The 15,124-nt window shown below is 39.0% G+C and overlaps 1 protein-coding gene across 1 annotated transcript in view; it reads left to right on the forward strand.

Moving 5' to 3' along the window:
* LOC126412323 (cathepsin O-like) overlaps nt 1-15,124 on the forward strand; it is a 93,331-nt gene that overhangs the window by 61,975 nt on the left and 16,232 nt on the right. The window contains exon 4 of the mRNA XM_050081844.1: nt 5,930-6,078. Within this exon, the coding sequence (XP_049937801.1) occupies nt 5,930-6,078 (149 nt within the window). The remainder of the gene's footprint in view (nt 1-5,929; nt 6,079-15,124) is intronic.

Raw genomic sequence — 15,124 nt, forward strand, 5'->3', positions numbered from 1 at the left:
TGAACATTCTTGGCACTGCCATTTACTCACATGACTGTGAACTAACATGATTGAGGGTTGGTTTTTAATTAGGTTGCAAAATACAGAAATATGATACGAAACAGTTGCTGCACTCTCTAAAAGTGAAACCTAAGTGTGTTACAGCATTGAGTTTATTTTAATGTATAAAATATAAATGGTTTATATCTTCAGGAAAAACACATGAGAATGTTTTATGTGCTCCTTCCTTTGAGTGGTGAAATTATTGTTTTGTCTGCATTCACATCATCCTATACCAAATAGTACTAGCTGGTGAGACTGAACCTATACAGAGGAGGACAGCACAAATGATCACAAGTTTGTTTGACTTGCGGGACAGAGTCTCGGAGATGTTAAAAGAACGGAACAGGCAGGCTCTTGGAGATAGTTTAAATGTATCTTGAGAAAATTTACTAACAACGTTTCAAGAACTGGCTTTAAATTAAGATTCTAGGTATATACTACAACCCACTACATACCACTCGCTATCATAGGGATCGTGAATACAAGATTAGATTAATTACAGCATGTACAAAGACATTCTTCCTGCACTCCATATGTGAATGACATGGGAAAAAGCCCTAGTAACTGGTACAGTGGGATGTAACGTCGGCTGTGCACTTCACATTGGGTCACAGAGTGTAGATGTAAATGTGGGTGTCAGTGAAAAACAGTACAGGAATGTTGGAAACTATGTATCTGAAAGTGAGCATATTTTCTGTGGTTAAAGTCTAATGCGTTTCGGTATGGTGGTGCTTAAAACACAGTGAGGCACAAAAGTCATTGTTTGAGTGCTAGCACAACCATTTGATGACCTTCCTTTTCAAATTACCTTCTGTCTGAACAAAATTTTTACTAGCAAGTAGTTTGTGTTTGCAGTAGGGTAGAGTCTTCTCTGGAAAATGATGTGGAATACTACTGCCAATTTTTGTGGCTGAAATTGCTTGTTGCTGATAAAATCTCCTCCCTTATCATCCAGTTTCTTCCCTCCTGTGTTTAGGTAGTCTAGTGGGCAAATGTTCCTCCCAGTCTTTTCTTTTTATAAAATAAAACTGTTGACTGTTGACGTAATACATAAGAGGACAGATAATTTGTCCTTCCTCTTCATTCTTTCGACTAATGGATGGAGAATTGATGCACTCTGTCAACACCAGTTTTTTTTCTATTGTAATTAATGACAGTCTAGCTTTATGATTTCTGCTACTGTTCCTCCCATGATTCTCAGTAGAATTTCAATGCTAGTCATCTTATGCTTTGTGGAAAGACAATAGTTTCATTCTGATGTCCATGTGTCTGCCAAGTTTTCTTTCACTTGGAAATAAATGTGAGTCATCTTGAAAGCACAACTCTTCATTGTCTGTTTCTTCTATTTCTGATCCTAGATCTCTGTACACAATATCCAACATTTCCAGTTCTAGCAGATTGTTATTCACCATTTCTCTCTTTGTATGCACCACAATGGACACTCTTTGTAGTTGTCTAAATCATTATAAGAATGAGAGATCTGGTGAGTGCACTCTTCTTGCAACAGAACAATGAACTGTTCCCACATTACGAGAAGAACTTGCATCGGCAACCCACTGAACAACCCTCGGGCAGTACATGCTCTCCTATGTATACAGGAAAGCCAGGGCATACATACCTGTATGGTATATGGGCGTCATGATGTAATTGTTAATTTCTGTGATGTTTTGCAGTCAGAAAGTGACATATGGCTTTTGCAGGATGAAATGTCAATCACGTGGCAATCTTACTTATCCAGTGGTTAAAACTTTAAAATGTTTCTGTGGTGTGGTTAGTAGAACTGCCAAAACAGTGCTTCAGTTAGTGTAGGAGGGGTGGGAAGTATAGTGGACGGGACATTACTGATTTCAGAGCACGACGAGAGGAACTCAAAACCATGATTGAGAATGTAACTCAATTGCTCCAGTCCTGGTTGGTTCTTAGTTACGAGGGGAATGCTCCTCTGTGGCCGGGCAGTGGGACTTTGGGAAGTGGTGGGACACTGGAAAGACAAGGCACGGGAGATTTGTTTTTGTACAAGCTTGGGAGGATAATTAAGGTCTGTGAAGGCTTCAGCGAGACCCTCTGTATATTTTGAGAGGGACCACTCACCACTGCAGATGCGACGACCATGGGTGGCTAGGCTTTATGGAAGGAATTTCTTGGTATGGAACGGGAGGCTGCTGTTGAAGTGGAGGTATTGCTGGTGGTTAGTAGGTTTGATATGGATGGAGGTACTGATGTAGACATCTTTGAGCTGGAGGTCAACATCTAGGAAGGTGACTTGTTGTGGTGAGTAGGACCAGGTGAAGCAAATGGGCAGAAGTTGTTAAGGTTATGGAGGAATGTGGTCGGGTGTCCTCACCCTCGATCCATATCGCAAAGATGTCATCAGTGAATCTGAACCAGGTGAGGGGTTTAGGATTCTGGGTTTTTAGGAAGGATTCCTCTAGATGGCCATGAATGGGTTGGCATAGGATGGTGCCATGCGGGTGCCCATAACCATATCCTGGATTTGTTTGTAGGTAATACCTGCTCCCAACCCCTTACCTCATGGCTCATACCCCTGTAATAGACCTAGATGTAATACCTGTCTCATACATCCTCCCACGACCACCACCACCACCACCACCACCACCACCAATGCCTACTCCAGTCCGGTCACAAACCTCACGCATCCCATAAAATGCAGGGCTATGTGTGAAGCCAGTCATGTGATCTACAAGCTACGCTGCAACCACTGTGCTGCATTCTATGTGGGCATGACAACCTGCCTTCATGAATGGCTACCAACAAACTGTGGCCAAGAAAAAAGTGGACCACCCAGTTGCTGAGCATGCTGCCAACCATGAATCCTACATTTCAGTGACTGCTTCACAGTCCGTACCATATGGATTCTTCACACCAGCACCAGCTTTTCTGAATTGCACAGGTGGGAACTTTCTCTGCATTATATCCTATGTTCCCGCAACCCTCCTGACCTCAACCTTTGTTAGTCATTGCCCTCTCCCATCCAGCCCCTTCTCTGGTTCCATTCCAGCACTACACAGCACTCATTCAACCATCACACTCAGTCTTTTCACTGCCCTCCATTTCTGCTACCCTGCCCCCTCTGCTCCCCACCTCTCCACTGGCCTCTGTCTAACCTGGAGCACTTCGTTGTCCACCACCCCTACCCTAATATCCCTCCCCCTCCCTGCCCCAGCCTCCTCCTTACCCCCACCCAGTCGCCACTCCCATCATGCACTGGAGCTGCTGCTTGCAGGTTGGTCTCGATTGCTTGACACTGCAGTTGTGTGTGAGTTGTGTTTTCACGCGTGAGTGAGTGAGTGAGTGTGTGTGTGTGTGTGTGTGTGTGTGTGTGTGTGTCTCGTCTATTTTTGACGAAGGCCTTACTGGCCGAAAGCTTTATTTGTGACAGTATTTTTGTTGTGCTTCATCACCTCTCTTATACGGTGAGTGGCAACTTTCCTTTTCATAATATTGTTACATTCCATTCTGGATTTTCCATTTTTTCTTAATATACAGGGTGGTTAAAGTTAAACTTCAGCTACTTGAGCCAGTATAGATGGAAAACTATTTATTGTTTGGATACTCAGCTTTATAGGAATGATGTTCAGACTGCATGCTGCAGGATTTATGTTGTGTGTGTGTGTGTGTGTGTGTGTGTGTGTGTGTGTGTGTGTGTGTGTGTGTGTGTGTCATGACTTGCTGTTAGGTGTCGATACTGGAACAATGATGCAGGGTTTAAACACAAGCATCAGTGTGCATTGCACTTGCAGAGAATCAAATGAGAAGGGTTTTACTTGTAAAGCTCTTTTTTCAAAACAAGAGCAATAGTGCTGCTGCTTTTTATGAGTATAGACACATTAAAGGAATATATGGCTAAAGAATGTGAAGTTTGATTAACTGGTGATGTGGGAATTGCTCCTGGGAGAGACAAATGGCCAATTGCTCAACAGATTGTCGAAGAAGTTACTGTTGCCACACCTGAGAATGATGGATGCAATGTGCAATCTGCAAGCAGTGCGTAAGCTGTGTCAGGACAACTGAACTTTGTGTGATCCGCCATTCAAAAAATGCTGTGAACAATTGTCTTGCAGTCTCTAGTATAGTTCCTTGCCATTGTGGATGCAGATGGTAGTCACACTGAGCAATGACTGTAACCTGGAACATAAATGTGGTACTCAGTTATCAAATGTTACCCTCTTGGATGGAAATTCAGATGTATTTCTTTCAGTGATTTATTAATTATTTCTTTTCTGCATGTCATTACAATTTTTCAGCAAAGTCTCATTTTCCTAAGATCACAAGTTGTTCATGGGGACCCTTCAAGTAATGAAAGTTTACTTATAACAACCCTGTATTACTAAGTTCTGAATTTGTACAACTCACGCAGAATGTATCAACACACTTTTTTCTGTAAGTGAAAGCATAACCTGTAAACAATTGTAGAGAGCTTTTGACATCATTCACTAAGTTATTCATACACATTAAGAGCAGCAGCAGTACTTTAATACAGGCACAGCTGATTTTCTGTTCACTCTGATACTCTAAAGAATGCAACAATGTGGGATGAAAATGGATTCAGCCTAATTATTCGCTGGAAAGAGGTGCAAATCAAACAGGAACCACCTGCTTTTCTTAATGTGCCTTGCATCACCACCACATCACCGAGATTCAGTGAGCCTTGCAAAATCTTTTTTACCCTAAATATAATATGAACAGACACTGGTAAATATTTTAACTTGTTATATAGAGAGGAAAAAAATAATTTCTCCAGAGTGTTATAGTGGAGGTAAAACTTTTAACCGAAGAGTGCCCATTAACAGCTTTCAGTGGTGAACACTCCAAATCCCTGTGTGCAACTGAAAAGGTGGTCGAATATTCCTGTAGTATGAACATCTGGCTTCAGTTATGGTTCTGTGTATTTTGTGGTTTTATAAATTTTATGTATTTTTATATCCATCCTTTTTCTCTTTTTGTAGGACTTTCTTTTGTATGCACACTTAATGTTTGTGTTTTAGACCATTAGTATACAACTAACTCATGTGCTGTCATACACCATACATTAAATAAATAAAACAGGTCTTATGATACTCCTTCTGTAATTGCATAATAGTGCTTACCTGACAAGAAATTGTTTGTCCAGCCTCAATTTTGATTAAATATGCTCTAGCGTAATACATTATTAAACAGTAATTTCACATTACACTATACAAGTAAATTCCCCAAACACTGATTTGACTGCCATTGGCTAAAGTTTCTGGACATTGTGAATAAAAAGTGAAATCAATTTTTTTTAATGTATCAAACATTCTTGATGAGTCTGCAGAAGAGTTTGTTATTAGAGGAGTTTATGTATTAGAGCATCAGACGTGTTGTATATATCTACAGTGAACTGACAATGGTAACAGAGATGCATAGCTTTGTGATTCAATTGTACAGTTGCCTTGAAAATCATACACGCTTCCATAACGAGCCAAATGACCTTCAACAAAACGTACCCTGGTGTATGACCATGCCATCACATTCTTGTACAGAGCAACACTTAACATATTTCTAAATTCTTTGTATTCACTGTTTTTGCCAAACATGCTTACAACAATATTTTCTCTCTGTACAAACAGAAGCCTGGAATTTTTGTCACATTTGTAAATATGTTGTTGATTTTAGATGCAAGCCAGAAGACACTGCTGACCTTTTATTCCTCCCCATTTTAAAATTTTGTGTAGATGTGAGAATTTTAGTGTAGTTGGTTGATTAACTTCTCATTTTTTCTGTTGAAGTAGATATGTTATTTTTTTATGTTTTTGAAATATCATATTTATATTTTAATGACTATTTGTTTTTAAACTTTTGCAAAATTTATTTTCAAGGTTATATTATTTTTTTCAACATGTTTCAGATGATTGATTGTGCTCAGAATGGGAACATAGGGTGTGCTGGTGGTGATACATGTAGTCTTCTTGAATGGATTGTTGCAAAAAATATTTCTATTGCGTTAGAAAAACAGTATCCATTAACTCTGGAGACACAGACATGTAAATTAAAAGGGTATGTTTCTCAAGAAATATTAAAGATACTGACATGTAGTTTTTCTGTTTGGAAGAGTTTTTAGTACATGTTATCCCTGAACCTTTGTTACTGAAAATCATTATGATCACTGATGAACTTTTTGTGTAACATTTATTGGAGTATTTTAGCTACCACAAAAGAAGATTACTGCTCATTGTGTGAAAGTTTACAGTATATACGGTAGTTCCCATGACAGACAAATTTAATTGAGACATAAAAGGGATTCTGAAAGGGTAATTCATTGAAGTCATATGTAGCCTGGCACTGTAGGAAACAAACCACACTAAAAACTCAGCTGGAGGCAAATATACTGTTACAACAGCTTCAAGAGAAGTGGTGGTGTGGATAAGACATTGGACCTTTGTGTTGGAAAACTGGGTTTCAAATCTCCTTCCAGGCATCCACATTGAGGTTAAATGCCAGTTTTTATTTATTTTTGCACTTAATGCAAAGTATAACCCCTTTAAGTTTTTGGTTTCCATGAGCATAAATGAACATATATGTTTTAGTACATGAATTATTTTGAGCTTCACATCGTCTTCAAAGTTTGCTGTCAATAAGACATTTGAACATAAAGGGAAAAGCTATACCTTTGTTTATCGTGTGTGTTACATTTATTCATTCATTTATTCTGTGTGTGATGTTGTTTAACATTCAGGAGTCTGGAAGACTTGCCAACAACATAGCCATCCTCCCAATTCAACAGTTATGTTGGCACATTCTCTGCACTGTGTGCTACCACCTCTGTGATTCTGAAGCTCCAACAACTCTTTCTTTCTTTCTTTTTTAAATAGGGGTACTTGTTCAAAAAATAACATTGAGATCAAAATATTTATAGAGATTGAAATCTTGATTTGCATGATATCAGCTCTCGCTCAGTTGATGATAGAATGTTAAGTCCCAGTCTTTCACTTCTGGAGTGAATTCACTATCTCCAATGCAGAGATACATTACATCTTCAACACATTAGCACAGGTGAGACACATTAGAGCTACAAAGTTCATCTGCTCAGACTCCATGAGTCCAATTAAAGTTATCCAGTGTGCATATCCATTCACGTTGTCCAGAATACTCTCCTTACTTAGTTCATGTAAGGAAGAAGGTAACTTTTCCCTGGGTACCAGGGCATGTAAGAATTTGGAGATAAATTAGCAGATGCAGCAGCAAAGGACACCTCCATGATGTCTACAGTGGGATTTTGTGAATACCTCCTATATGCAGTGAACTCGCTGACGAAATACTGGGCCATGTGGTTATGGGAGGTGGTAGTGTCAGACAAAAAGATTTTGTCACCGAACTTAACCATCCAGCCCCATTGTGCAATTCCTTCTAACCACAGAGGCATGATGAAGTGTTGCGTATTTGTGTCAGGATTGGACATAGTTCACTGATGCATGTGTTCCTTGTGTAGGAAGAGGACCAACCATTGTGTCAAGCTTGTGATGTAGAAGTTTCAGTATGCTGTATTTTAATTGAATTTATTTTCTATCATGAGAGGGCAGCAACTGGTTTTCCAGCTGATCTGTCAGCTATTTTGAGCAACAATGAGACAAATGTGGAATAAAATTTGAGGTTATGCGTGGTATATGACCTTCCATGTAATTTGATATGCAGGAGATTTTAGGGTGTTCTCAGGTTTCCTGGTTGATAGATTGTTTATTTGAGAGATCAGCTTGCCACTATACACAAATTACTTTTTGATTCACTTGAGAAAACTAAAACTGAGAGACTGAATTGATGGCAAATACTTACCTTCAGGATGCAAAATTTCAGTATTGCTAACAAACACTCATAAAAGTACAAGCACTATTCTAGCTTACAGAGCTAATAGTTCCTTCCTTAGGGAAGAGAGAAGGATAGCTTAAATATGTGCTATCGAGCTGATGTTTTTGCCTATATCTGGGGGTGAAACTGGTAATTGATAAAAGGACATAATTTTAAGTTTATGCACACCCTTCAACTAAGTCTTTCCCAAATAATGTCACACACTGCTTCAATTTCTATCTTGGTGGTTTTAAGTTTCTTGTCTATTGGGACAGATACATCACTACCATTTCCCATTAGCCTACCCTTTTGATATAGACATAGATTCACCGGAGCTTTCTGTGCCTAGTATTCTGTGAGCTCTACTGTGTATCAGGACTGCTTCAAACCTTGGCAGTTTGTTGTGAATGTCTTGGCAGAGATTCACTAATATCTTAATTGTCTTGTCTGTGGCATGCAGGGGGAAGGGGAGCCAGTTATTTGGATCTTCGTGCACTTCATGTACAGTTATTTACCTAGCTTTTGGGTAGTTCATCTCTGATCCGTTTAGGAAGACCCTCCAGTTATGTGACCCAAAAGTAGGAAGTTGCAGTCTAGCTTGTCACAGCACCTTCAAATTCTCTCATTCAACCCTTTCACTCAATTCAAAAGCAAAGGGAGATTGATCAGTTCCAGAGACAATGCTACAAATTGTGAACAGCGTTGAAGCTCTGTGAGAGGCTAATCTTCTCAGCCTTCTCTACCTGTTGCTGGAGTGATCAAAGTATGTTCTTGGAGCCCAGATGACAGGCATAATTTATTCCAACAAATGCCACAATCTGCAGTTAGTTCCACCCTACTTCCTCTGTGGTTGCTGGAGCAATCTTTTCAGTTTGTTGTCTAGGAATGTTTTGGTAAGGGGGTTAATACCAACACTATTGATGAACCTTGCCCCCTACAACCACAAAGATTTCACGAACTTTGTTATTAATTATAATCTAGCAATTACAATTCAAGATGTATAGAGTAGCTTTGTTCAAGCTCAAAGAGAACCTATCAACAGAAGCAGTGGGCTAAGTTTGCTAGAAGCATCCAACAGTTAGCTGCCTGGAACCTTCAGCTTCTATGTGGCTAAAATATTCACATTTAAAAAAGTGTAGCTGTAGGTAAACATGTTTGATGGAATGACAACCATACTTGAATGGCACTTAGAGTTCAGCACATTTGGAAGAACTGAGATTGCTTGCTGTTTGCTGAGGAGGTCTAGAGTTACTTTAAATTTACTGAACTAGAACAAAGAATGTGGTCCTGCACAAGTTTTTCCCTTAACTTTTTATAACATTTTAAGAGTGTTGCAGTTATATACCTGTGTTCACCAGTGCATTTAAGCAGGTTGTAATATGGCTGTAATGTTACAATGATAAAATATTAAATGTGTCTTGTCGCAGAGATAAGTTTAATATGTCTGCCCCTGTGTCTCTGGTTTGGTAACATATGTTTTTGTGGCTACTGGACTTGTGTGGTGGCTTTACTGAGAGAATGTGATAAGTCACAAAATAACGCTGACCATGTGCACAAATGTCTCCTATACTTTGCAGATGTTAGTTTGTTAATTAAAGGACGGAAAATGCCACTTCAAGATGATAACAGTATAAGTCAAATTACTTGTTTTTATTGCCGTTTCAGCACATAATCCACTTACACTAACAATGCCTAAACTCATCCAGTCTTGTGTTAATAGTTAAGCTTGTTTCACATTCATACTGATATAACCAATGCCATATTGTGTTTCCACATTAATCAGACAGGTAAACTGCCGATAAGCCTTTCTTATGTTAATCATAATATGACCTGATCACGGAGTTACTGATTAACAAATGCACTACTCTTTCAGCCATAATTCTTCCAACTAGCCCCTTGTGCCTTTCCTCAAAATAACTGAATTACTCAAACACTTTTTTCCTACAAACCAATATAACACTTTCAACTCTTAGCAGATTCTTCATGCTGTTTGTCTGGTATACCTCAGCCGCTCTATACTTAAGCCCGACGACGACTCTGTGCACACTGACTTCCCATATGACCAGTACCACTGGGGGATTGTTGATGTTAAATACAAGAAAATGCTCCCTCCAGAGAAAAGACACACTCAGCTGTGAAAATTCCAGAAGCCAGCCATAGGCAAAGAGGACAATATCGCTAAGTCTTAACGTCAAAGACAGCTGTACTCCTTACAAGGTGACTTTCTGTGCTGCTATGTGTTTTCGTTAAGATATCCCCAAGCTTTGTTTTGCTAACGGAATTTATAGGTTTTTTTGTGCAGTTGGGAGGGAAATGGCATGTTTGAGTACTTCCTCATCTGCTCCAGTTTTCTGCATGCGATTCAAGCTATACAGTGCATGTATGCAGTAGATAAAAAAATCACAAATATCAATGACTATGTTCTAAGGTTTCAAAGTTTGAATAATGAGGTGCCCTGCTGCTGGCACAGAGGCACGTAAGTATTCCAGGATACAGTAACCCAGGTAGTATGCACTGCAAATCCAGTGATTCATTGTGTGATTCCCTTCATGCGTTTTGCTTGCTATTTGAATAGAATTGCTGGTAAGAAGAGTGACAGGAAGTCGTGCAGTTAGCTGTGGCCTAGTGACACCAAGATCGAGTCCTTCTGGGCATTCACACTTGTGTAAACAAGGCACAATCTGTTTCAACAAGAAGACCTATCAGTGTGCAGTGCCTATAATGTGCAGATTTCAATATGATTGTGCTTGGGAGTGGGCTTTTGTAAGATGTCTGATCTGCATCCTAATATGGTAAGGAGATTTTAATGCCATGGTGACTGGCTGATCCTCCTTTTTAAGTGATCACTGCATCACACTTCCGTGATGCCTTACTTTAGCCATTGTTATTCTGCACTGTCCATGGATTTAGCAGATTTCGGAACAGGTACTATGTTTACTGTTTTAATAGGGTGTGATTGATTGCGATTAACCTATTAGTGTACAATGATGGATTTACCCATCATTGTATGTACAGAGACAGGTACAGCTGCCACTGTGCAGTCACCTTGTTGTGCAGTGCTTAGGCATGTACTGCATTACTGTCAGCTATATTTTTAGTTCAGGCTGCTTGTTAAAAGATAGCACCTTTAAATCTGCTAGAAATGTTCAATTGCAGCGAAATATTACAGTGCAAAGTTGACACTTTTTTTTATACATTCAGTAGTGCCTCTTGGCCTGATCCGTATGAAATCCAAGCTGAAAGAATATCTTGATTTCTTGAAGAAATGATTTGTGAGAGATTGATGGAGAAATAGATCCTGAAAACAATGAAAACACAGAATCAGAAGTAAGTGAAAGCACAGAATCAGAAGTGAGTGACAACAGTGGTTGTGCTGACAAAGATGATTTTTCCCTCGACAATTGAGAAACAATTACATTACCAAGAGCACCAATGAAGGCGAGGTAGACATTGTTATTTGCAGATCCCTAGGCCAAAACCTTTCAGAACTGCTTGTAGCTCTACAGTTTTTTGACGCCATAGTTCTGGGAGTCAGTGGTCAAGGAAATAAATTTATTTGCAGCTGAAACATGCAGAGCAAAGAACAACAATTGGCAAAGCACATTGGTTTCCTGTGACAGTAGAAGAGATGAAGGCCCACTTTGCACTCTGCCTACTTATGTCCAAAAGACAGAAATGATCTGTAGAAGATAACTGGGTGAAGAGAAAATAGTGCCGACCTCTATTGTCGGTAAAACCATGCCTTTTAGGAGATTCGAAGCCATCTCAAAGTATCTTCATTTTGCTACTTATTCTGCAGATACGTAGCGTGACAAAATGAGAAAGGTCAGACCAGCAGATCTTTCAAGAAGAAGAGTAATATCTTCTTATTGACAGATTTCAGAGGGTGTACAAGCCTGGAAAAATTTTTGTATTGATGAGAGCCTGATGAAGTTCAGGGGCAGATTGTCATATGTACAATACAACCCTTCAAAGATGGCAATATTTAGTTCAAAAATATATAAATATTGCCCATTTGAAATTCGATACTGTTACAGTTTCAAAATTTCTACAGGTCTTGAGGCAGAAAAAGTATTCAGCAGCCTGGCCAGTGAGGAAGTTGTTTTGGATTTGTGTGAGACTTTACCGGATGAACGGACAACAATATACATGGATAATTGGTATAGTTCTCACACCTTCTTTCTAAGGCTGTTGGAGAGGAAGGCATATGCAACCAAACAGAAAGTACATGCCATCAGAGTTAAAGAACTGTGCTGAAAAAAGGCAAACTGACTTTTGCATCAATGAATAAAGTTAACATAAAAAGGGAAGACTAAGCTGAAATCTAATTGCATCATTGATTGTAACCGAGGAATGGACGGAGTTGATGCACACGACCTTAGCATCGTATCCTCTTGTGAAAAGATATGTGAAGGGATATAAAAAAATATATTTTTATATGTTAGACATGGCAATTCTCAGTGCAAGTGTAGTACACTATATGATGAACACCAGTAAAGAAGAATGTGGTTCACAGATTTTTGTCTCAACCTGACAGAACAAATTTTGAAAAATGTTTAGACTTCCTGATTACAGGATTTAGACGCTTAAGCCAAGAAACAAATCCATTAATACAACAAGGAATATACTGGGGACATTTACCCACCCAATACCTCGATCAGACAGAGATGCAGCACCATCTACAAGTTGTAAGGTCTGTTACAACAGAAGACACTGTGGAGAATCCTGCTTTGAGTGTGAAGATAAGAGTTTTAAGCTTTATCACACTCGGACAGACTATGTATGATTATATTTCATAGTGTAATAGAGAAACACAATAAATAGACTGCTAGATGGCTCTAATATAGCTTATAGTATGTTGCTCCACAAATGCTCTAAAATGAAATAAAATGATTGTATGGCATTTATTGGCTGGGATATCCCCTTTGGGGTTCAACTGCCTTATTGCAAGTCTTTTCAGTTGATGCCACTTCGACGACTTGTGTGTCAATGAAGATGAAAATGATGATGGACACACAACACCCAGTCCCCTCCCGGGAATCGAACCCATGCCCCCTAGCATAGTACGCAGTAACATGTTCAATTTATTGGTCATAACGTTCTACAGTAGTACATAATTTTCGACTGACATTTAAAAGTAATAAAACAAACTAAAATTAATTGCAGGTTCCTTGACATTTTAGAAGAAACCCAAGTCTAGACCAGAAAGTGATGCTCGTCATTTGGTCATGCATGTTTTTCAAAGATCAGGTTGTCTCTTGTTTCTCCATGTTCTGAATCGCATCATCGAAAATTGGAGTTCACATGATGGTTCTTCTGAGGAAGTTGGCGTATGAGCTACAGAGGCTGACAGGAAAACGGCTGAAAAATATGTGTACTACTGTGTCACAACGTCAATAAACAGGGTGTATACAACATGGGACAACTGGGAAATCCAGAAGAAACCAGGGAATTTTTTCATCCGGGAGAAAACCCGGGAATTTTTCTTTGTTTTACTTTTCTGTTAAAGTTTTGTAATTTTGACTGGCAAGAATTGATACTCGAGCAAAAAATGTTACTGTATCTTGCTACTCGAGAATAATACTGCTACACAAACGAGAGAGAAAGAAAATAAAACTTTAGTTGCAAAGGAAATGCGCCATTTACAACAACAAAACACTGTGTACGCGCAAGTGTCTGCAAACAGAAAAATATGTCAGAGGCATTAGGGTGAAGACTTCGTAACAATAAACTGCTTTCTATGAGTGTGACTTCACAGCTGTTTACATTAGATTCATTTGAACAGTTGCCAGCAGGCTTATGCGTATGAGCAGTACCACCTCCTGCCTCCGGTTACTTAAAGTGTAGCTGTATCGGCAGTAGCAGCAAGTAGGCAGATGATAATGTGAAAATTTTTTCTCGCACACCCTAGCTGCCAGATTTGTGCATGCGCAGAGTTTTATGGGTTGTAGTGAGAAGGGGCTTAGTCTCCACCTGACCCGTGTTTGCATTAAGTGATTTCGCTGCTTCTCTTCATTTACAGCTCCCATGTCAAATGAAAACAAAACTGCTTTCTGTGGCTGGCAGCTGTCAAGTGAATTAAAATAATTCACATAAGTGCAGAAGGCAAAAATATATTCTTAATTTCAATTTTCTGATTTTATTTCCAAGTCTTGAGCAGTCAACCAGTAATTGCCTTGCAAAACAATGAAGTTATTTTTGTCAGGTTGCTAAAGAAATTTGGCTTTGTTAATCTTTTCTGCTGAGGCAATAAATTTATTTGAAACGAAGTGTTTCATTCCACAGTATTGGCTAGTTCCAATTGTTCGCTGAATTTCAAGTGCACATTATCATCTTCTGTCACGTATGGCATTATGCCATAATATAGAACCAAACATGAGATAGTGCAGTACTGGTACTCCAAGAAAATATACATCCCAAAAACCACACTGAAAAGCTTTATATCAGATGGGACCTACTTCATTGTGAATCTGGGCAAACCGATGTGCACTTCTAGCCGAATTATGCATTTTAGTATTGTTTACGAAATTCCAATGCTCTTGGAGTATCCTCTGATGTCCTGTTTCTTTTATGGTGTAATGTAAGATCTGTTAATGCTTTATTCATATGAACACGCGGGCTTCCTACATCACTGCAACTACGCACGCACAATAGTGCCTCTTTTCTGGCACTCTCTGGCAACTGCTAAAACGAATCTATTTCTAACAGTCTCAGGATAGTATTGTGAATGATGTTTTGAAAGGCATTACTTTCAAAGTAAATTTCCTTTTGAGCAAGATGAATTATGTTACGTGTGAGAAAGTGGGATGAATTTCTTAAATCACAGAGCGTTTGAGTCTCGTTTAAAACTGAACACTTTGAGGACCAGCCATTTAGAAGAATTTCGAGCACAAAAGACTGAACATTTGTGTCATTATTTTAAATTTACTGGCACTTTTGTGTGATATATCTTATAGTATAACACACGCAAAAAAGATCAATATTACATTCGAAAGCTTAGCTTCTCATAGGTTAGTAATCTTAGAGATCCACATTATATGTGAAAGCTTAGCTTTTTTTGTTGCTACAGTATGTATATTAATGTAAACCGTTAACTTTTTCCTCTTTGTGTGTTCGCGCTACGTAACAGTGTTTCTGCTGTTGGCTGACTAAACAAGTGTCCTATGCTCTGAATATCTGCTGTCATCCTCCGGCAAGATGACGTGGCATGAGATATGATTGGCTTACAAAAGGACATAGCAATCTCGGTTTCAACACTCCG

This window comes from Schistocerca serialis, chromosome 7 (assembly GCF_023864345.2).
Source record: "Schistocerca serialis cubense isolate TAMUIC-IGC-003099 chromosome 7, iqSchSeri2.2, whole genome shotgun sequence".
Taxonomy (NCBI): Eukaryota; Metazoa; Arthropoda; class Insecta; order Orthoptera; family Acrididae; genus Schistocerca; species Schistocerca serialis.